We start from the raw sequence: 24096 nt of genomic DNA on the forward strand, positions 1-24096 counted from the left end.
GACGAGACAGGGCTGCCCGCTGTCTCCCCTCCTGTTCGCCCTGGCAATGTAGCCCCTCCCCCGTATACGGACAGGGAGGCACTACAGGGGCTTGGAGGGGATGGGCCAGATGCACTACATTGCCCTATATGCTGATGAATTGTTAATGTTCCTTGCCAATGCTGCGGACTAGTTACGGGGTGCTCGGGAATTACTGGAGAGCCTGGGACGAATGGCAGGACTCAAAGTCAATTGGACTAAGACCTGTATCTTTCCGGTACGTGGGGCGGAGGCGATCCTCCTGAGGGGCTAGATGTGCGTTGGGAAGGCAGATGTCTACCTTATCTAGGGGTCAGAATTTATCATGAGGCTGCTGATTTATTTGAGGGTAACGTGGGGCGGGCTCGGAGAACTACCAAGAGTAAGGAATATGCTACTTACCAGTATGCATCTGTTCTTGGCATGTAGGGCTGCTGACATTCATATCTGTGCGTAGATCGCCGCCTAGTGTTGGGTCCGGATGATTGCACATAGTTGTCCTGGAAGAGTCTTCGAAGTATCACGAGATAGGTGGCTCCTCCCCCGGACTACAGTGCGCATGGGCATCCTCTCCATCCTTAGATTGTTTTTCGCCATTGTGGCAGGGATGGAGTAGGATACAGTAAGTGATGTCCATGCTATAGAATAATTCTGAGTGCTACACTGCGACAGGCACCGGGGAGGAGGAAGGGCGATATGAATGTCAGCAGCCCTACATGCCAAGAATAGATGCATACTGGTAAGTAGCATATTCCGTTCAAGGCATGTGGGCTGCTGAATTCATATCTGTGCATAGAATGTATAGCAGTCTCCCCCCTAGCGGTGGTTGCCTGTGCCACCTGCAGAAGCTTGAAAAAGAGTCTTAAGTACAGCCTGTCCTACAACTGCTTGCTGTTTGGAGTGTACATCTACGCAATAGTGTTTGGTAAATGTATGTATGGTAGTCCATGTGGCTGCTCTACATATGTCTTCTAGAGGAATGTTTCCCAGGAAAGCCATGGATGCACCTAACTTGCGTGTGGAGTGCGCTCTTGGGGGAACTGTTAATGTGCGTTTAGCTTTGTGATAACAAATTTGTATGCGCTTAACAATCCATCTGCCTATACCTGATTTTGAAATGGGGTTGCCTTTGTGCTGTGGTGAAAAGGCAACAAACAGTTGCTTAGTTTTCCTGAAAGGTTTTGTTCTGTCTATATAGTACAGGAGAGCTCTTTTAACATCCAGGGTATGTAGAGCTCTTTCTGCCACTGAATCTGGATTTGGGAAGAACACTGACAGTTCGATAGTCTGATTGATGTGAAACTGGGATACCACCTTTGGCATAAATTTAGGGTTTGTACGTAGCACTACCCTATTTGCATGAATTTGTATGAATGGCTCCTGAATAGTTAGGGCGTGTAGCTCACTAACTCTCCTAAGTGATGTAATCGCCACTAAGAAAGCCACTTTCCACGTTAGGAATTGAATCTCACACGAGTGTAGAGGTTCAAAAGGTGGTCCAATCAGTCTGGTTAGAACCACGTTGAGGTTCCAGACAGGTGAAGGTGGGTGTCTTGGAGGAATCACTAGTTTGAGTCCCTCCATAAAAGCTTTAATAGCAGGTACTCTGAAGAGTGAAAGGTGTTGCCTGTTCTGAAGATAAATGTATACGTATGGAACTGTAGGCTAGATTGCATCTATGTAAGTGTAACAGGTAACATATGATGCTTTGAGTAGATGCATCTAGCGGATTTATGTCATTATTGGTACAATAGATGACAAAACGTTTCCACTTCGCCGCATAGCATGCTCTGGTTGTAGGTCTTCTTGCCTCTTTGATAATATTCATACAGTCAGGAGGCAAGTTTAGGTAACCAAACTCTATGACTTCAGGAGCCAGATCGCAAGGTTCAACTGTTGCGGATCTGGGTGCTGAATGTCTCCATGGCTCTGCGTTAAAAGACTGGGTGTTAATCGCAGCCTTTGATGAGGCACCACGGAAAGTTCTAGGAACGTGGTGTACCATGGTTGCCTCGCCCACGTTGGAGCAACTAGGATGAGTGTCATGGGGTGTTGTCGCAGTTTGCGTGCCACTAGTGGTATGAGCGGGGCTGGGGGAAAAGCGTACGCAAACCGCATTGCCCTGAGACTGCGGATGTGGAAACCTGGCGGCGAAGCTTTGGCATTTTGCGTTTTCCCTTGTGGCGAACAGGTCTATCTCTGGGTGACCCCACTGCTGGAAGTACGGTTGTAGAACTGAGGGATGTATCTCCCACTAGTGCATCTGGTGGCTGTGTCTGCTGAGCAGATCCGCCATCTGGTTGTCCCTGCCTGGGAGGTGTTCCGCCATGAGAAAGATGTTTCTCTGAATGGCCCACTTCCACATGCTTTGCGCTAGGTGTGACAACTGTGGAGAGTGTGTCCCTCCCTGCTTCTGTATGTAGTACATGGCAGTCATGTTGTCCGTCCGGATCAACACGACTTTGTTGCACAAATGTACCTTGAACGCCTTCATTGCCATGAAGATTGCCATCAGTTCCAACAGGTTGATGTGCATCTTCTTTTGCTGTGTCGTCCATAGTCCCTGTATGTGTAATGGAGGACATGGCGCTCCCCAGCCCAGGAGAGATGCGTCCGTCGTCAGCACTATTTGTGGTACAGGCTCTTGGAACGGTCGTCCATTGCAAAGGTTTTGTGGGTTCCACCAATGCAGAGAGTTGTATGCGCGACCGGTCACCAACACTAGGTCTTTTAATTGTCCTTGAGCCTGGTTCCACTGCCGTGCTAAGCACTCCTGAAGCGGACGCATGTGTAGTCTCGCTTGAGGGACTATGAAGATGCAGGAGGCCATCATGCCTATCAACTGCATAAACACCCGTGCTGGGAGCGACTGTTGGGGTCTGAATTTCTGTATCAGTAATTGAATACTGTTGATTCTTGCTGAGTTTGGCTGTGCCTTTGCTACCAGAGTGTCTATCGTCGCTCCTAGGTACTGTTGTACGTGAGCGGGTTGGAGATGAGACTTTGCGTAGTTTAATGAGAATCCGAGGCTGTGCAGGAGGGGAATAGTGAGAGACATGTGGCTGGCACATTGCTGGACTGACTGCTTGGATGAGCCAGTCGTCCAGATAGGGGTAGACATGGACACGGTTTCTTCTCAGGTGCGCCGCTACCGTCGCTAGGCACTTGGTAAACACCCTGGGGGCTGTTGTCACCCCGAAAGGTAGTACCTTGAACTGGTAGTGCTGATTTTGTATGGTCAACCTGAGATACTTCCTGTGTGCAGGATGTATTGGTATGTGGAAGTATGCGTCTTTTAGGTCTAGTGTTGCGAAGAAGTCTCCCTGAGTGAGCAATGGCAGAACCTGTTGAAAAGTGAGCATGTGAAAATGTTCTGATAAGATGGATTGGTTTAGGGGCCTGAGATCCAGTATTGGCCTGAGAGACCCGTCATTTTTGGGTATTAAGAAGTACAGCGAGTATACCCCTGTACCCTGTTCCTGTATGGGGACGAGTTCTATGGCCCCTTTTTGCAGCATGCTGATAACTTCTTGCTGCAATAAGTCTATGTGCTCTGCGGACATAGGACGGTGTCTTGGGGGTATGTTGGGTGGAGTGGAAGTTAGCTCTAGACAATAGCCATACTGAATAAGTTGTCTCACCCACCTGTCTGTGGTAATGCTCTCCCAGACTGGAAGGTACTGTTGTAATCGCCCCCCGACCGGTGTTACATGGTCCGGGGGCAGTGACAAGGCGTCACTGTTTAGTATTGGCGGAGGATCTGGTGTTGTTATTCCCTCGTCCTCTGCTGCTGTTGCCACGGTATCCACCTCTATTGTTCTTATTATAGGTGGTCTGCGTGCTCCGTTTATTGTATGGAATCTGTTGTGATGCCTGGCCTCGTGTAGCGACCCTGTTACTGGAGCGACGAAAGGAACCCCCTCTGAACTGTTGGGACTGCAAGGCACCCATAGACTTGGCTGTCTCTGTGTCTTTTTTAATCTTTTCTAAGATTGTGTCCACATCAGGACCAAATAAAAAAATCAGGGTTTACAAGCTGATTCAATAATGTGGTTTGAATTTCAGGTTTGAACCCAGAGATGCGCAACCAAGCAGGTCTCCTGAGCATGACACTTGTGTTAATGGCCCTGGCTGCATTGTCTGCTGCGTCTAGCGCACATTTAATGGATGCGTTGGATAGGAGTTTCCCCTGGATTAGCAATTCTGCTCCCTCCTTGTAGGCCTCAGGCAAATGTTGCAGCAGTTGCTCTAGAGTGTCATAATACGCCCTATCGTATCTGGCTAATAGGGCCTGTGTATTAGAAATTCTCCAGATATTAGCTGCTTGAGCAGCCACCCTTTTACCAGAAGCTTCTAATACTTTAGATTCCTTGCCTGGAGGCGGAGCCTCACCCGTAGTTTGTGAGTTGGCGCGCTTACGAGCATTTGAGACCACCAAAGAGTCTAATGGCAGCTGTCCCTTAATATATGTAGGGTCCACAGGCGCCGGTCTGTATTTTCTTTCAATTCTGGGGTTAATAACCCTTGCTCTAGTGGTTTCTTTGAAAATGTCCCGGCGTGTTTAAGGACACCTTTTAGCATTGGCAAAGTTTTAACAGATTTCTCTGAAGTGGAGAAAGTGTCAAACAGGAAGTCCTCTTCAACTGGGTCAGCATGCATGTCCACATCATGATTTTGTGCTGCCCTTTCAATCAAAGCGTTGAACGCAGCTGTATCTTCTGTTGGTGAAGTTTTAACGGGGTAAGAAGGAGTATCCGGAATAGTTTGTGACTCCCCCTGGTCAGCAGGGTCTGTCCAGGCTTGAGTCTGGTCATCCTGATCCGTGTCCGTAGGCTAATTATATTGCTCATCATCGTCATACCCCATATCCTCAGTAGTGGGTGTGGGTGAGTATGCAGAAGTGCCCTGGCCATGGTACCTCACAGTCTCAAAAAGGACAGGTGATGTTGAAGAATCCCTTTTCTTCTTGAGTGGAATTTTGTATGATTCCAGAGGATTTTCTGACCTGATCTTCCTTTGATAAATAGTAAGTCTACCAGATTCGGAGTCGATATGTAGCTTCGACTGGTCATCATATGAGGGCTCTTGGTACATAACGTCCTCTTCTAGAGGATGACTCCTTTTTCCCAATGACACCTTTTTGGGTGTTTCGACCCCAGGTTTTGGATCGAGCGCCTTAGGGCGTGCAGTCGGGGGCAGTCCGAATTTTATCTGTGGCATAGTGTCTTTAGACAGACTGACCTTCTTTGGGGCCGGCGTCGATGGAGGCCCGACCGATTTTGCCGTTTCGCCAATAAGTTTTTGGCCCTGCGTCGACTTCGGTGCTTGTGGCGTTGGAGGCGCGCTCTTCTGCCTCGACTCAACGTGCTCCTTTGAGGCGCTTTTGGATTTTGACTAGAGGCCTTTGACGAGCTGGGGCCTGTCGACTTGATGCTTCGGATCGAGAAGCTTCCGAGACTCGAGTCTTTTGTTTGTGTCGCTGTCTGTCGACGTCTACTTCTTCGGTTCGGCGTGCTTGGTTTTAATGGTGGACTTTAGCGCACCGATCTTCGGTTCGACACTCTTTACTTTTGACCCCGCAGGGTCGTCAACACTTTCTTTCTTGGTCGACTCCGATGGGTTCGAGCTTTTCGATCCGAGGACTGTTTTCAGCAGTTTCGGTTTTGTTTTGGACTCGATGGCTTTTGGTTTCGTTTTAAGTAGTTGGACCGATGGCTCATGTGATATATTCTTGACGCGGGGCTATAGAATGTTTTTCATGATCTTGGCTAATGCCTTCTGGCGATGCCTCGACCTGAGCCCTTGGAAGTTTTTGAGTGTCTGTATAGGGGCCCCGTATCCACTGTTGGGCCTGGTTCATCGCTTGAGTCGTCATCAACGGCTCCGATGGGGGATACGGCATCCCTTACCTCGACGACGTTTTCATCTTCGACGTTCTCTTCGTCGTCTTCATAATAGTTGGAGTCATGCTCCGAACCGGGATCCGACTGCTGTTCTGGATCCTCAGTCTCGCCGACCTCATCGTCCTCTTCGTCGAAGATATTCACCGGGTCGGGCGCTGGCTTCGACATAGTTTGCCTCGCTGCACGTCGGAGTCTAAGTGTTTTCTTCGACCTGAATGGAGCACAAGCTAGACAGTTTCCTCATTGTGCTCTGGTGATAAGCACTTGTTGCACACCGGGTGTACATCGATGTGCGGGTACTTAGAGTTACAAAGGGTGCATTTTTTGAACTGGCTCCGTTCCATCGACGATCGGCCTCCGGTGTCGAAAAGGCCACGCGGCTCTCTTCGACGTCCTGCTCAGGAATAACTGGAACAAGAACTCGGCACCGATCGAAACAATACCGACGACCCCGAAGGCCTTTTGGCCTTTAGAAAAGTTTCCGAACTTGAGTAAAGAAAAGTAGATCCGAACCCAATGGCGGAAAAAAACAATCTAAGGATGGAGAGGATGCCCATGCGCACTGTAGTCCGGGGGAGAAGCCACCTATCTCCTGATACTTCGAAGACTCTTCCAGGACAACAATGTGCAATCATCCGGACCCAACACTAGGCGGCGATCTATGCACAGATATGAATTCAGCAGCCCACATGCCTCTAACTCTTGATTTCTGGGGGTCTCTGCCTTTTGTCGGTTGCGGGACGAGTGGCATTGCTAAAAATGATAACCCTGCCTCGTCTGCTTTATTACTTTGGCACACTCCCACTATGGGTGCCTGGTAAATATTTTGCCCAGCTATTCTCAATGGTTACGAGTTTCCTGTGGGGCTCAGGGAGGTGTAGAGTGGCTCTGAATACTATGATGCGCCCTAGACGGGAGGGGGGCTTTGAAGTGCCTGATTTCGAGGCATATTATCATGCGGCTCAATTCCAGTGGTTCGCACAGTGGCTGGCGGGGAAGCTGGGAGTGGAAGAGGACCAGAGAGGTAGAGACTTGAGACTTCGCCACTTGACCAGGATTTTGCTCCAGCTTCCGATGCGCGAAAGAGAGGTGCCCAGAGTTTTATGGGTGCTGCGGCAATGCTGGAATAGAGCCCTACGTCGAAATAAAGCAGGCCCGGCGTGGGCGCCAGAGATTCTGGTGTGGCTCTGTAAGGAGCTGCCTCATGGGGGGGACTGGCAGAGACTGCGAGAGTGGGAGGAAGTAGGGATCTCCACCACTGGGGATCTGTACAAGGATGGTGCCCTCCTACCATTTCAGGACCTCATTGAGAGACATGAACTGCCTGCCCAGGATTTTCTCTTGCATGCGGCATTGACGGTTGCTGTGCATCGGCATTGGAAAAAGGGAATGGCGGAACCACAGACTTTCCTCCCTTGCCAGTATGTGGTCACTTCCGCAGATAAGATTAAAGCGGTAACTTGCCTGTATAGGAGACTGACACAGGGGTCCGGGGCTCCCTTAGAAGGGCTGCGCACTAAATGGGAGACAGATCTGGGGCTAACAATAGAGGCAAAGCCATGGGAGATGCTGCTGGAACGAGCATGGAAATGCTCCCGGAATGCGAGATTCCAGCTAATACAATTCTATGTGTTTCATCGGGCGTACCTCACCCCTCACAAAATCGAGTTTTACGGCTCTCGCGCGCTTGCTCACGCTGCAGACTGAAAAATGCAGCGTTCATACACATGTTCTGGGATTGCCCGATACTCCGCAGGTTCTGGGAGGAGGTCCTGACAAAGCTGAAAGAGGTGGCGGAACGAGAGCTACAGTTAACTCCAGGTGTTTGCTTGTTGCATTGGTTCCCCCACACTACCTGTAACAAAACCACCAGCAAGTTTCTGGATTTGGGCTTCGTTCTAGCTAAAAGGGAAATTACTAGCCATTGAAAGGCAATTACTGCCCCAAACGCTGTGGGCTGGCTGCGGGAGCTCATCAAATGGCGGACTGCGAGGGGACTCTCCGGCTTCAGATGGCTCGGAGAACAGACAATGATAAATTACTGGATACGGCGAGGGCCTGGGTGGCGATGGTGGATCTTCTTAAAACCCCGACTGACAACGACGGCTGATCTCCCCGAGACTGAAGGACCCCCTTCTCTACATGGGTACGCAACCACAGATGTAAGGGTGGGGCCGACAAGCGGGGGAACGATTACTTTAGATGCACCCTACTGGCTGGGGCACTGATTACTGCCATAGGGAATCCAACGAAGTGCCCGGAGTGCATATTGTGCAATGAGTGTGCTGTTAGGGAGAGCGACATGTCTGAGGGGAGGGGTTAATAAAGGGACCAGGGAAGGGGGGGGGAATAGGTTGGGGCGGGGGGAATGCGGCTTTAGTTGCCTGATCAGGTGAGTTGGCGAAGACAATGTAAGCATGCTCCTAGGGTAGCATGGATGGGACCTTACGGCGGCGACACAAGGGGATATGGATAAGTCTGCTGCACCAGCTGAACAACTCTCCTTGTGCAGATGAAGATGAAGAGGCGGACGCTCTGACACGATGCAGGACTATGAGTTGTTGCCAGCCCATAGGGTTGATAGCTTACGCACCTATGTATGTTATTCGTGAGAACATGAGAAGGATGTATTTGTGAGCATTGAGAAAAATGAATAAAATCTGTTTAAAAAAAAATAATAATACCATTTTTTCATGAAGGCACAAAAAAAGAAAGGCAGTACTACAGAATGAAACATCAATGAATTAACTAATTTGCTTCCATACCTTTCTCACTGGAAGTATCTTCTTCTATAATTACTGGCATACTCACACTCCCACGGATGTCCGTTTCATCTGAAACTGTACAGTGGACAAAGTTAGTTGTTAAAGATTTAATTGCTAAGCATTTGCTCTTGACTCTAGACTGCAAAGGTGACTGACAGCACATTTTTGCATACAGCATGAGAAAAGGTTTCATGGACGTAACTAGTTGTCTCCACTGTTAGTATCTTTGCCACATTGAAATGGCAGCCATTACGGGGACATCAAAGCACTTTCACAAAATGTATTCAGTCTTTAGATGTATTGGGGAGTATCCATTAAGTCTTGATAAATTATCATGTTAATTATTTCCACAATCCAACTATAGCGCACATTACACACAACACTGCTTGATCCATTACTGGTAGCTCTGATAATTGGGACCCGGTTCATGGGCCTTGCGAACAACAGCAAGAAAATATGTACCTACAGGTTTAACAAATATGGTACCCCACTATTGGTAAAATGTCTAGAAAATAAACTTCCCATATGATTTAACTTAGTTCTCATTTGGAGCTTATAGTGACAATCAAATGAATGATGTCAAAATAAGTCTTATAATCCAACCGAATTTCATCAAACATTGTGGAATCCCGCTGTTGGTGATTGTTGATGTATTGAATCATTCCAAAAGGAAATGCTCAATTTTGACAAGGTCGTATAGATGCTACCAACAATGGAGAAATGTTACAACAAGTAATACCAGGTAACTTATTTTTAGGTCTGGCTTAACTGCATAGCTGTATGCAAAGATGCATTTTTACCAATTCTTTAAAAAAATACAGAGAGGGGTTTGGCTCCTTCCACTGGAATAATAGTACCTTAACGTACTACGATTTGCTGTTTAGCCTTTCAGAAGGAGCTTGCTTCAATTGGAATGCACAAAGGACTATTTTATATCAAATGTAAATCATTCATCATGCGGTTTGTCATATTCAATTATTTATCAGAAAGCAACTGAATCCCGGACTCCTGAACCAAAAAAAACTACATTAAAAAGCAACACAATACAGGGTTAAGAAGAAATGCCAAATAGATAACAAAACAGTATCTGCCCAGAACTATCATTGAGATCAAGGGGTGAATTACAGGGACAGAATTGATGTTTCAAGTACCACCGATTCAAACAGTTGTAGTTGATGTAGGTCTAAATGTTCCAAATAGCTTTAACAATATTTTTTAATAGAAAATGACCCATCTCTCCATTTGTGCTGGTATTTGTGTGCACCTTGTTAAAAATGAGGGAGCAGCTTTATTCACACTTCAATCCAACCAGTCCCTAATTTCTGGCAGCTGTCCTTAAAGGGACAGGCATCCACCTGGTCGGATGTGCATCGGTCCTATGAGGATCTGGCCGCAGCTGCCGGAAAAAGGAATTATTCTGCCTGTGCAGACCAACTCCGTCCCATGCCCACTTGTATGGGAATTGTGCAGGCTGATGGGAGAAAAGAATATTCTTCTACCTAGCCAAGCCTTGTTCTAATGTATGCCTGCTGCTGCAGATACAGACAGGAAAATAAGTATGCACTGAGCCTGCCCCACTTTATGCCTGCAGAGGTTTCTCTTACAAGATTAGGACGAGCAACTTCTCTGCTATATCCCTATTATCCGTAGTCATCGAAATTGGCAATCAGTTATGTCAGTTATATTTCATTCACGCAATGTTATCTAGGAGCTAAGGAAGTAGTAAGAAGCAGCTAAGCTATCAGCACAGGAAGTTGTAAATAAACTTCAAATGTGGGCTGGTGATGGAGGCTGCAAGAAGGTGCAGATGATAGTGACAAATGGCACTTATGAATGAATGAACGGATGGGAGATTTGTAGAGTGTGTATCTACTCCGAGGAGTGTTCCTGTGCTAATGGGAGGAGCCCCGTAGTACGCCTCTCGAAAAAAGAAAAAACACCAGCCTTACTGCCCCACAGAGAAAAAACAAGTTTTACGTTTTCTGCGGAATATAATCTTAAGGGGGAATCGGACGAAGTTTCTGGGGCAGCCCGTTTCAAGCTTTAGCAGCTCGAACAAAGAAAGCTGTGCCACCTCGTTGAAGGCAGAACGCAGTGCTCTGATGGGGAAATACTGGACAAATCTCTTTGCAAGATAGCCAGGGTTGCTAAGTGCACTGCCACATGAACCAGAAGCAGGACTCTAAATAGGATCCTTTTCCTAAAGGGCAGCCAATGGAGGCTTTCAGGGCCAACCAGATCGAAGAACATCTAGGTAATACAAAAGAAGCCTAGCCACCACATTTTGGACCAACTGCAGGCAATTCACCAGCGCCTCCCCAACTCCTAAAGAGGGTGTAGGCGAAGTCATGGCGTGAGGTGATCAGCGTGTGAATCACCACTCTCCTAGCCTCCAGAGGAAGGACGGGAAGGAATTTCTTCACAGTGCAATGGCCCACCATAGTAGAGATCTGCAGCGACATGGAAAAGGTGGTGTCCTGCTTCATCCCTTTTAACCACTGAAGATTGATGGGGTGGGATCAGCAATGCAGGGGACCTAAGATCTTCTCACCAGTTGGAGTCATGTGACCTAAATGGGATAATTTTCTTTATCAATCATAAACAACTTATTTTAGGTTCAACTAAATGATATTTATTCAAGGATGGAGATTCACAGCTTGGATGGAGTGAAATCTGCAATTTATTATAACAGCCGGCATGTATTTCACTCTGACATATTGCCCTCAAACATTCTCAATGAAAGTAAAGAAAATGTGTATTTGCCATTAGCATGCAATTGCCATTAATCACATTCCAGAAATGAGACTGTGTGCTATTTCCACAACTTCCTACTAGTAAACACCATGTACCCTGAACCTTATGATTGGCGTTTATGTACTGACACCAAGATTGACTGATTAGCATATGGCTGGGTTTCATCTGACATGGTATAGTGGGCAAAACAACAAAGGGTTGGAATATTACCCCAAGCGATTACCTGTGGTTAGATTTATTGCAAGCATCCTCTCATCACCTTTTTGTGTGTTTGATGTAACGCCCTAAGTGGCCAAGGATATGGCTAGACGTGGGTCCATTGCTCTCTGTGCCATTGGAACTAAACTACACCTGACTGAGGAGCCCAAATCAGGGTGAAACCAGACTTGGGTTGCTTGTGTTCCTATTCAGAGAGGACCTAGCTTGCCAGTTCAGTCTGGACTGTTCCTATTGGTGAAGGGTCAAGACTGATCATTTGCAAATGGTTGAGTCTAAAGGTATGGTGAGCAAAAGAACAATGGGTTGGAATAATACCCCATGCAATTGCAAGTAGTCTGACTTTTTTGTAAACATCCTGCCATCACCTCTTGTGTGTTTGACATAATTTACTGCCAAGTCCTCTTTACTTAACTATGGAGTGGTATTTTGTTTTAACCAAACACTACTTTCTGTGACAAAATTTTCTGCCTCATAAATGCGTAAGAGAATCACCTTTATGCATAATTTCTATAATGTAGAACCTACCAATGCCACTCCAAATCTGTTATTGATTAAGGAGTCCACACCCACCCAGTTTAAAATCTGGACAGAAGATGAAAAAACTAGGAGCTGGGAGAGTGATTGGTGATGCAAAGAATGGGACGATTGGAGCCTGAAAAATAGTTTTTACTTGCATGTTTTAGATAAGCTTGTTGACCCATTTTTGAACTTCTGGAACCTTACCACTTTTGGAATCATATACAAGATCAAAGACCGCAGAAACAATTTCAAGGAACTGGGACTCGTACAGATGATAAAGACTAACATGTAGACATAATAGAGGCCTAAAGGAAATTGCCACAATTAATCAAGGTGCCTAAAAGGTGTTGATGAAATGATGCCTTGCGCCACGTGCGTGCTCTTTCCAATATTTCAGTATTGTAATTAAAGATTCTGCACACACCTATTAACCAAATATAATGAAGGTAGTCCAATTTGATATTTTTGGTTGCCAGTGGTTGGTTCATGTTCACCCAGACTAATACCTTAACTACCTTAAAATGATCTTAACGCTCTGCTGTGTTCCACATATACTTTTTAGTTAGAAAGAACACAATGTATAGTTTAAACTCCAGAGTTACCTTGGGTTTCAGATAAGTGTCTAAACCGTGGGTGTAGTCTCTTTCTGCTTCTTTCTTCCATTGTTAATTTTTTCTTTCCTTGGTCAGATCCAGATTCAGAAGACTCCACTTTTACCTGGCGATGCCTTCTTGACTTTGGGGCCTGAAATATCAAACGAGGGAACATGAGACATTAGAATAAAGTTTGTCAGTTTATTTCTTAAGCTAAGAAATGCTTGCTATCAGTTTAAGTCTTTTTGCAACCTAGACCTCTTTCACAACAATATTTCTAGAAGACAACCGGTGCCTCATGTACAGTTAAAAAATAGTATTCACTTTCAACTTGTGTTTAATTTATTATTCCAAAAAATCCAACCAATTCTGTAAACTTTTATTTTACGTCTTTAGAGCAAAAAGCCATACATAAAATATTTATATGATTATACACTTGCTGAATCGTTTCTATCTATAGGATTGGGGTGTGAAATCAAAGCAGACAATGTATATACCTTTAGACGAACCTGGGCTCTTCAGCACCGCCATATGAATCTGCTACAGTTATCTTTAAAGCAATCGGACTGTTGCACCTCCGTTGAATTAACGACATGACTGCTAGGCTGATTCCTCTCCTGTGCTGGAAATTGTTAAATTCCATGGTTCATGACGAGCTCAGCTCATCATGAGCACACGACCAGGGTGCTGCATGACGAGCTGAGCTCGTCATGAGCAGCGAAGGGGTTAATTTCCAAAACCCTCCGTTGACTAACAACTCAAACATTCCATTTCCTATGATACCCATATTGGATTCAAGCAATCACTGGTCCTGTCCAGGCAGAATATGCCACTACACCCGTGACACAGATTTTAGAGGATTTAAAATTTAAAACACAAGAATACCAGGTTTGTCTCTGTTCTTAAGATCACACAAAAGGCCTCTACCAGTTGCCTCTAGAATCTCCTTCAAAGTCCTCCGTAGTGCAAACTGTGCTCAACCAGCATTTCTGCAAAGAAAACCACACTGCTACTGAGTCCAACTAGGCATCCTTTTCAAGCGCCAAATAATGACTGGTGCTCCCAATTACATCAAAGCTCGCACAGTAGGATGATCTTTTTTGATGCAATCTGCCAAATTTGAGACTTCACTACCAGCAGGCGTTCTAAAAATATACAACCAGCTCTCGTTTCAAAGAGATACTAAGACGCCTTATGTTCTCCCGAATTGAAACTACATCTAAGCTGTGTGCTTGTGCTCTGCCAGTATCCCTAAACTGTAATTCCTTATACTGTAATATCGATGCATCTTTGAAGCCTGATGGGCAAGTGCTTCTCCCATTAGCACATGTAACTATTGCAGGAAGACAGTAACACAGCTTTGGCCCTCCATGGGCAGCCCACTGTACAAATTATAACAATGAAGACAATCTAATGTAAAAAAAATAATTTCTTTACTTACGAAGCAAATGTGGAAAAGGAATCACAAGAGAATGTACACCGTTTGCTGACAAGAATTCGTTTATGCAGACCCTTCCACACGTATTTATGAAATGCAATTTCGCCAGAAAATAATAGACCTGAGCTGCAACCCCCATTTTATATATAAAACGAGAATTGGAAAACACACAAATGCCCAGCATTTGTATGTGATTTTTGATATCGGCATTCAGACCAAATTGTGGCAGATAGGGAAACTGAGGTCAAAGCGAAGATGACTTGCTCAGATCACACTTTGTGGTCAAGTAGGAAAGAAACATTTGTAACACAGGCCTTGTCCAAACATAGCTTCCTTAAAGGCTAGATAAACCACATTTCCTCTTTAACAAGCATATATGGGACATCATTGCTGGCTTTTGAACGTCAATGCTTCTACTGGTTATTATCAAAACAATACATTTAGTGAAATGAGTGAGCAAACCATGAGAATAATTGGTGCACAACTTAAATATTGGGTTCAGGAGAACCTGAGGACCTACATTTAGAACTAAGAAGAACTGACTGTCACCTCTGGAGACAAGATGTTACAGTTTGGGGTCTCACACATGAATCGTGTGAATACCAACCGCAAACCAGTACAGAGGTGTGTATTTGCACCATTTGGAATGAACAATATATTTGTGGTAGATTCTTATTTTCGGTCAAACTCCATGTCAGTTCTGCGTATGATTAGGCCGCAACAAAGGCTTTAAGGGGAGTAATTCATAGTACATGTCACTTCTAAAATGAGCAATGCACAAAACAGAAGCTTCTTGTTTAAGCATAATCAAGCATGGGCCACGTGTAACAAAAGGCAACAAAGCTGCAATTTGAATAATGTTAAAAAAAGTTCGTTTGGAAAAGTGTCAAAAGTGAAATACCTAGATTCCCACGAAGCAGAATGAACCAAAGAAGATAAAGCTACAATCATGTCAACAGTGAAATACCTGGATTCCCGCCAAGTGAATGAACTAAAGAGAACATACAACTCTACAGTAATCAATGAATGGGGGGGGGGGTCACAGTTTTTTATATTTAAAAAAAACTCAGCGCTAACTCAAAAGGTTCAGGTGTTCAGTGAAATAAAACAGTGAGGTGAGGACATGTGTGACTAAACAAACAGAGTAGAGAATTGGCTTCAAACATACTTGATCCTTCTAGCCATTGAACTAAAACTGTTCACAGGTGAGCAAGAATTAATTTCCTGCCAAGGAGTCTCCTTGTTGATGACGTTTGATCCCACAGATTGCTAGGACCATCATTAGGCCAATACATGATAGAGCCAGAAAGCATCAATTTACAATGAGAGGAATGCCAGCCATTCTCACCGGAGAGTAATTACTGAATGAAAGAGGATGCTTGCATTATGTCCAGTAAAGAAATAGTTGCGGAGGAGGATTGACCGTTTCAGCAGGTCAATATGTGATTTCTGACGGAGGAAGCCTTTATAATTGGTAAAACTGTGATCTAGGTTGATGCACCCTTGGTGGGTATTGAGCTATCAAACTCACCTCCCACCCACCTTGCTGCAGCTTCATTTCACCCTCTCCCCAAAAAGGGTTGGTTTTCTAGCGTAGCAAGTGTATGCGGTTGGAACCACCAGTAATTGTGCAAGGATCCAGTGTTTGATGATTCCTATTTGATGGGGACTCCAAATACTGAACTGCCCCTTTCTGTAGTAGTATTCTTGATTGAATTGCTGATACCATTCGTCAGAAAGATAAGAGTATAATTTCACCTTAGATTAATTGTGTACATCCATGGGTATCGGTTGATCATTTTTGCAAGATTAAAATTCTTGAACTGTCTTTTCAAGATTATAGAATCCTGCTTTTGCACTGGGTATAGCGATAATCTGTGGGGTTTTCTTTTCAACCCGGCTATTTGTCTAGAACAAATGTTAGATAAGTAACCAAACCAATGTATAAACTTACTTTCTAGGAAAATAATGAATTTATACTCTTAATACACATCTGCAAAAAAAGAACCGTAATGTCACTATATTAAACTAAATGACTTGTAGGCTATACACTTTATGGGGGGCTACGGCAAAATTAATCAAAATGCCCATTCACTTTTGGTGAGACAGACAGTATCCAGTTGGCAAAAAAATCTTAGATGTAGACACGCTGAGGTGAGTTACTGGGGTCCAGACCCTGTCCATCTGGAGCCATCGCTGGATGAACAAGTTACTTACCTTCCCTTTTGAATATTCCCCAGGCCTCAGATTAGATTTGGAATTTGTTACCAGACCAACTAGAGCAGTACCTTCTAGGAGGTGGTATGAATAGGCTCAAACCAAAAAGTTCTGAAGGACTGACTAGGTAAAATGCCCTTCCCAGCTGACCTGGCTGTCTAGACATTGCGCCATGAGCATAGGCAGTGTCACTCACGTAGCAGCCAGACATATGTCCTGGACATACACTGTGCGCAGCAATGCAGTGGTAGCAGTCTTGGTTCTGGCAAAAAGAGCCTGCAAACCTCCAGGGGGCAGCCTTTGGGCGAGTGCATAGCAGATCTCAATGGACAGTATGATACAGCTTAAGATGGTCACAGCCTTGCCTTTCTTATCTCCAGAAAATCTGTTAAATAGCTAGTTGACTACATGGTGTTCTTTAGTGTGATAAATTTAGAAGCGGCGAGCCCTTTTCAGATCCAGACAGTGAAGTCTCTCCTCCTTTGAGGGGTGAGGCAGAGCAAAGAATGCCAGAAAGGTGAAGTTTGGGGCAACACGAAAGTGAAGTGCAAGCTCGTAGAACCAGATTATATGGGTAGATCATGGGGTAGGACAGGTTATTAGACAGCGAATGCAACTCACTCACCCGTCGAGCCAATGTTATGGCAACAAGAAATATTGCCTTGAAGGTAAGGAGCCAGAGAGAACAACTGTGGAGAGGCTCAATAGGAGCGCACATGAGGAACAAATTGATGTACCATTTGGCTACAATAAATGGAAAAAGGGCAAATAGGTTGTAACCATTTGAGGAAACGAATCACAACTGGTGATCTGAATAATGAGGGCTGGTCTGGCAACCGTAAAAAGGCCAAAAGATCTGAAACATACAATTTAACAGTATCCGAAGCAAACCCTTGCTGGGTTAGGGACAACCAAAACAGAACTTTGGACAGTTTATCTGCTGAGAAGAGCACCAAGTCCCTAACTTATTTCAACAGCAGGTGTATAAAGATTTGGTTGAGGGACGCCTGGCTGCCGAGAGGACATCAACATCTTCGGCAGGTAGGTTGAAAGTATTCAACTGTTACCGCTCAATTTCTAAAGCCACACACATGGGCATCCTGATTGAAAGAACGATGCTCATGCCCAGGACTTCTGGATAACATACTCTCCATGCCAAAATCTTTGACGCTAGAATGAATTGAGCCCGGTTGGTCGTAATCTTCCTCAGAACTTGGGCCAGAGGAGGTATAGGAAGGAAGGCATACAGTAGCCCAGAGTTTCACTCAATATGGAACGAGTCTCCGAGCAAAAGACACCCTGGAAACTCCAACAAGCAATAGTGATTAGACTGCGGTTCTAGATGGTGGCGAAAAGATTGAGCCAACATTCTCCCCATTCTTGGAAAAGACCCTGCACCTCCTCTGGGTGTAACTGCCATTCATGACACACAAGGTGTTGAGGGCTTAGTTCATCCACTCTGCCATTCAGGGAACTTACCAGGTGGATGTCATGCGTTCCCTACGATTAGGAAACGTCCCTCTGGGCACAGCTGTAATGGATCACGCTTGCGATGTTAAAATTTTGATTCCGGTATAAGTGAACCACTTCAACACTGTAGTTAATGTTAAGTCAATTCTTTAATCGTGCCATAAAGGTTTTTAACTTCTTTCAACATTGAAGTACCATCCTATTTTTTTTGCTCTGCACAAATAACATTGGTTTTGTGCAGAGCACAGTAACAAAATAGTCAGGTCAGATTTCCTTTGACATTAATCCACAGCTTCAAGGTGGGTGGCGGGATCCTCACAGCTGCAGTTGGCAGTCCACAGCAAAATATCCAGTTCCATATAATATAGTTCACTGCAGCAGCACAGTTGTTCTTGGTCCATAGGACCTTCTGCACTCTCCAGGAGTGAACGGCGTCCTTGTGTAACTGATCCACTGGCTTTCAAACAGGCAGATGCAGCGTCCTCTCTTTCCTAGAAAGTGTGCACTCTAAAACTGAAAGAGAGCAGTTCCCCTGAAGTAAGTGTTCTTATCTGGCAGGAGAAGCACCTCTAGGAGTCAGCAAGAGAATAATGTCATTAGTCCTTGGAGCAACTTTCTTGTGCCAGTGTTTCAAGGCCTCTGACGAGCACTTAACAATTCTGCAGTGCAGCAGGCAGGAAACTCTTTTCCTCAACAGTTCCTGGCAGTTTACCGTTTAGAGTGAGCCAAGGATAGTATAACTCGTCTGCAATTGGTGAAGACCTCTAATTAACAGGACTAAAGTTCTAGAGCTGCTCCCTTACAATGTTTAGAAGCAACGTTACTCAGTTCCTTGTTGTAGGAATATGATTGCAAGTTAATTCTATCTCAGTTAACTTTATTTAAAGAAATCTGAAATGGTGATTTTTTTTCTTTCCATGTACTGAATTCTCAAAACTATGCACATTACATTTGCAAATGTCAAAAACAAACGTTTATTTCCTCAAGTTCAACATACACGCTATCCTAGTGAGAAATTCAAATTTACGGTACCATAACGTTATATTTAACAGAAATAAAAATAATTGATCTAAAGGTTATTTTTTTAAAACACATTTTTAAAGTTTAAAAAATGAAGCTCTCAGACGTACCTGGACAGCTGTGGAATAGGACTTTGATTTGATTGCTGCTAACGTCTTTGCTCTTTCCCAGCTCTGAAAAGAAATATAAAGAAACATTAGTTACAGAAAGGGCTTTTTTCTGCACAAATGAGTATTCATGACCCTCTTGTTTACCTATTTTCTCACTTGCTAAAGGGCAACTTTTATTTCACAAACTTCTTTTAATTGGTCTATTTCTCCAGCGCCTAACTTACTGAATAATATTGAATTGTTTCCGTTGAAGAACGATACTAGACTAATGTATGCAATGATAATGCTCAGCAAAGAAGCCATCAAGAGTTTCCTGTATACCATTTACAAAAATGTGTTCAACTTACTTAAAAAGATGAAAAGAACAAATAAATTCACCTTTGGTAATGGTCTTTCTGCTGGATACTCTATTATTTGCAGGTAAAGCTGCAGATTTCACACCTTTTGAATATTCCCCAGGTGTCAGACTGGATCCAGAAACTTTTCAGTTTTACCTTGGCGCATCGTCATGTGGTACCATGCGGCTTTTTGCTGACCTCTTTCCGGAAAGGATGTGTGAGCCCCAAAGAGGTGTCCATATCGTCCTCTGAAGTTAGCCGCTTTCAAGGGCTGTCTGTGCCCACAGACCCAAAGAGTTCCAATCAATGGATATAGTCAAATCACAGAATGTGAAGGACTGGAGGGTCGGTTAGAAATCTGTAGCTAGATGGGGTCTCTACCAGAAAGAGCATAACCAAAGCTAAGTAACTAGTTCTTCTGATAGGCTTCTAGCTGCAGATTCCTCACCTTCTGGATACCAAAGCAGTACATAATGAACGTGGGTGTGTGAATAGACTCAAACTAAAAAGTCGTCCAGGACAGAGTCCTACCAGTAAACATGGCTGTCCAGACAATAGTACTTCATGAACACATGGAGTTGCTTAGCATAAGTCATGGGGAGGGAATCAACTTGTCCTGATCTTCTTGAGTATTCAGGGCAGTAGTGGTATCATCCAAAAGGCATAGAGAGTCCCGAGTTCCACTCGAGGCGGGATTAATCTCAGAGTGAGAGATTCCTTGGAAACCCCAATGCGCAGAAGTGCTCGCATTGCGCGTTTTTACATCGGTTAACAAATCTAGCCATGGATCTCCCCATTCGTGTAAGAGACCTCTCACCACATCCAGGTGCAACTGTCCCTCTTGATCTGCTGGGAGCCATCAGCTGGACTTGCCTGCCCTGGTTTTCAAAGATCCTGCAAGGTGGTTCACCTCCAGGGAATTTTCTAGGCAGTCCAGGCACCTCCAGAGGCTTAACGTCTCTTAGCACAGGGTCTGTGCCACCACCCTGACCAGTTTGTTGATGTACCACATGGCGTTGGTATTGTCCCCGAGCACCTGAATTAGCCTCTCCATGATGGACGAAAGAAAGGCTTTAGCGCCAAGAGGGCCCTCAGCTCCAGAAGGTGGATCTGGAGCCCGGACTCCACTAGAGATCAGAAGCCTCTGAGCCCCACCTCTCCCAGGTGGCAGACCCAGGCCAAAAGAGATGCATTGGTCACTACTGTCAACTCGGGGTGGGGAAGGGAAAGGGGTCTGCCCCTGACCCAATCATGGTCCAGCAACCACCACTGTAGATTCTTTGCTATCTTCTCTGAAATCTGAACGAGGTTCCATTGATGTTGGGCCCACTTAGACTTCAGATCCCACTGCAGATCCTGCACATGCCACCTGGTGTGCTTGATCAGCAGCATGCAGAGGCCAGGAGTTAAGTAGCCTCTGAGCGGAAATCACTGAAATCCAGGACTGAGGCTGAAAGATTAGAATCATAGTCTGAATGTCCTGGACTCTTTTTCCTCAAGGACAAGGCACAAATACGAACCATGTCCCGAATGGTTCAAACGCAGGGAAGCTTCTGACGAGTCAGGTGCGACTTTGGCACCTTGACAGGGAGCCCCAAAGATGAGGTTCACAGTAGTCTAGAGTCGGTAGACTACCTAGGAAGAGCCTGCCTTCAACAGTCAGTCGTCATGGTGAGGTTGGGGAAGATTGTCACCCCTAAACTCCAAAGATGTGCTGCCACAACCATCACTTTTGTGAACACCCGAGCGACAAAAGTGAGAACAAATGGGAGCACAGCACACTGATAATGGTCCTGTCCCACCACAAAGTGCAGGTAATGCAAATGGGCCGTCAGGACTGGTAGATGGAAAGAGGTGTCCTGCAGGTTCTAGGCTACCACCCAGTATCCAGGATCGATGGCAGACAAGACCTGGGCCAAAGTGAACATTTTGAATTTCTCCTTCTAGAGGAAGGCATTGAGATTACTCAGGTCTAAAATGGTCCACAGGTCTCCATCTTTCTTGGGCATCACAAAGTAGGAGGAATATCAACAACAACCTACTTCAGGCCCCCATGCGATTGTCTCTTAGGCCAAAAGGACTGCCACAAAATGGAAGGATAGTCCTCTGTCAGTCACTGGGAGAAGGAGGTGCAACGGGAAGAAAGGAAGGGTATAGCATAACCTGTATTAACGATCTGTTGTACCCCTGGGTAGAATTGGTGGATTCTGCCTCCAACAGGGGGCAATGCTCCAGTAAGGTCATGCTAACGATCTTTGGCAGTTGAGGCTTTGGGGGTGGGGGGAATCAACAGACTGAGCGGCCAAATTGACCTTGGCTGTGGGAGTGGTGGGCACCATTGTCTTGACCTCAAAACTGCTGGGTTCTCTGTGGGGGCGGAACAGGCTGGTGATAGGGGGGACTTTGACCAAAGCCACAAAAGGTACATTGGAACTGTGGGTGGGGCAGGTGGGTCCAAAGAGCGTGCAGTAGTCCTGCTCTCCTTAAATTGTTCTAAAGCGGAATCAGCCTTGTCCCCGAACTGATGAGGCCCATCAATGGATATGTCCGTTAGGGAGGACTATACATTGCCTAAGAACCAAGTCGATCACAGCCATGAATGACGGCGATTGGCAATGGTCGTGCCTATGGCCTGCCTGATGGAATCAGTGACAGCCAAGCCACAACGAATTGTGTACGTGGACAAATCCACCAGTCTTTCGGGCGGAGGGTGCTGTTAAAGAAAAGCAGAGTCACCTGGAGTAGGGTTATGGTGTCTGGCAATTTGTTTATTGATTGGGAGGGGCGGAGCAAGGTTTGGCTCACGCCCCCAATATGGTATCAGTCAGTACCTCAGTAAATGGAAAGGAGGGGTTCAGAAGATGTTTGCCTCGGTTGGAGGAACCCTGTCAAAACATTGGTCTTAACCTCCATGGTGGGGGATTGGAGGTCAAGGACCATGGTCGCCCTACAGATCAAGATGGTGCAAGAAGCAGTTTCCTCCTGGCAGTGCCTGTGGACAAGAAGATGGCAGTTTGAGGGGAGGTAGGCTAGCCTCCTGTAGGTCCTCGTACCAATTACCTTCCTGGTAGAGTTGAGCGAACTGATATCCCATATCGTAGTCATTGTCTGAGTCTATCTCAAAACGGAAATGTAAAGTGTGCGGTTTCCCTTAAGGGGGTGACAAATCAATGGGGGGAGGGGGAAGAGGCACCTTGGGTGGAATCAGACGCAACTTTGATCGGTGTTGAAGAGAGCAACCGGGACCACCTCCTCCGGTATCCATGGAGTCAGTAAGAGTCAAAGAGCTCATGCCAGTATCGGTTGTCGTGCCAGAAGAGGGAAGTGGAGCAGGAGGCAAGATGGGCTCAGATGGCCCAACTGGCACCCAGGGCGAACCCGCCAATGGCGTTACAGAAGGAAGGCCTCTCGGTTCCTTACAGCCCAAAGGCACGCCAGAAGGTGTCAGTAAGGATGCGAAGAGCCGGTGCATGGCTGACAGATCCAGAATCTCAGGCAGTGCCGGAACCAATTGTGGGACCGAGAGATGTCCCACGGCCCTGCTCAGACGAATGAGTGGTGCAAGGGTGCAGAATTCTCCTTTCATTTCTTGTGCTTCTTTTTAGACTTACCGGATGATTTCGACCGTGACTAAGACTGACCTCTCAAGAGGCTTCAACAACTTCAGGAGCGAGAATGGGACAGAACTTTGGACGTGCACCGTTGTTATAGCCCCGGTTAGGCCCATGTAGCGAAGCAGATTTCTTACATTGTCCTCAAAATAACATTTCACATATTTTGCGTGCACAACAATGTTGGATTAGTTCCCCTGAAACAAATCTAGCTTCACACAGCATTATCACAATGCCGTGAACATAATGTACAAGGTCTCTTTTCGCACTATCTACAAATGTCATCTCTATCTTCATCCATGGGGGACAGAGCTATCAACATAACATCACTAATCTAGACACACATCGCCAGGCTGCTTTTAATTATAAAAGATAAGCATCTCAATAGATTGGTAGAGGAGGCACTTCAGCTGACCCAAGGGACCTTGCATGCTGAGACTTCACCACGCAGCGGTCTAACTTCTTGTGTGGGGAGTCCAGTTCATGACCAAGACTGGGTCCTTCACTCTCTTCCATCAGGAAATGGGGTTGGACCGTCCCCTGGGTGATTCTTGGCTAAACACCCACACACACTCTAGGTACATTTAGAGAAGGGTTTGCATAGTAGGGGTACGCTAGATTACTGCCTTGTTTTACATGCCTGCATATATAGACTGCTTTTGAGCTATATCAAATATTTACACTTTTGGTGCTTGTAATCACTTTTATCTGCATTCCAGCACATGTATTTTATACAAGAATAACGTTGGTTCTATAAAACTTATTGAAAACGTCCCACTGTGTATTATCTGTATACTTCTCTGAGAATCAGTGAGCAAGAGGGATTGAGAGAAAGGTTCTGTACTGTTCCCATGATCCCTGAGGGGTCAGGGTTGTCATGTTCAGTGGTTGCCAGAAACCATCTGCTCACGGACAGGGCTAGGGGGCTTATGGTGGTACTGTGAGCTAGCTGGTCTATAGACCAACTAATTCTGCAGGGCTGCCTGGAATCAGCCTAGGCACCAAGCCCCTAGTATATGTTGTCCAATAAACGTGCAGATCCTATGGATTAGTAGAAACTAAAAGACACCGTGACTTGGAGCAGTTGCACGGTCAGATTTTATTTGTGGCTTGCAACAGCT

The 24096-nt window shown here is 45.5% G+C and overlaps 1 protein-coding gene across 1 annotated transcript in view; it reads right to left on the minus strand.

Moving 5' to 3' along the window:
- The window catches only part of SNAPC1 (small nuclear RNA activating complex polypeptide 1), a 171003-nt gene that overhangs the window by 39810 nt on the left and 107097 nt on the right, over nt 1-24096 (minus strand). The window contains exons 7-9 of the mRNA XM_086937944.1: nt 19027-19089; nt 12781-12922; nt 8687-8761 (exon numbers count right to left, since the gene is read on the minus strand). Coding sequence (XP_086794070.1) covers nt 8687-8761; nt 12781-12922; nt 19027-19089 — 280 coding nt within the window. The remainder of the gene's footprint in view (nt 1-8686; nt 8762-12780; nt 12923-19026; nt 19090-24096) is intronic.

This window comes from Lissotriton vulgaris, chromosome 9 (genome assembly GCF_964263255.1).
Source record: "Lissotriton vulgaris chromosome 9, aLisVul1.2, whole genome shotgun sequence".
NCBI classification, from domain to species: domain Eukaryota; kingdom Metazoa; phylum Chordata; class Amphibia; order Caudata; family Salamandridae; genus Lissotriton; species Lissotriton vulgaris.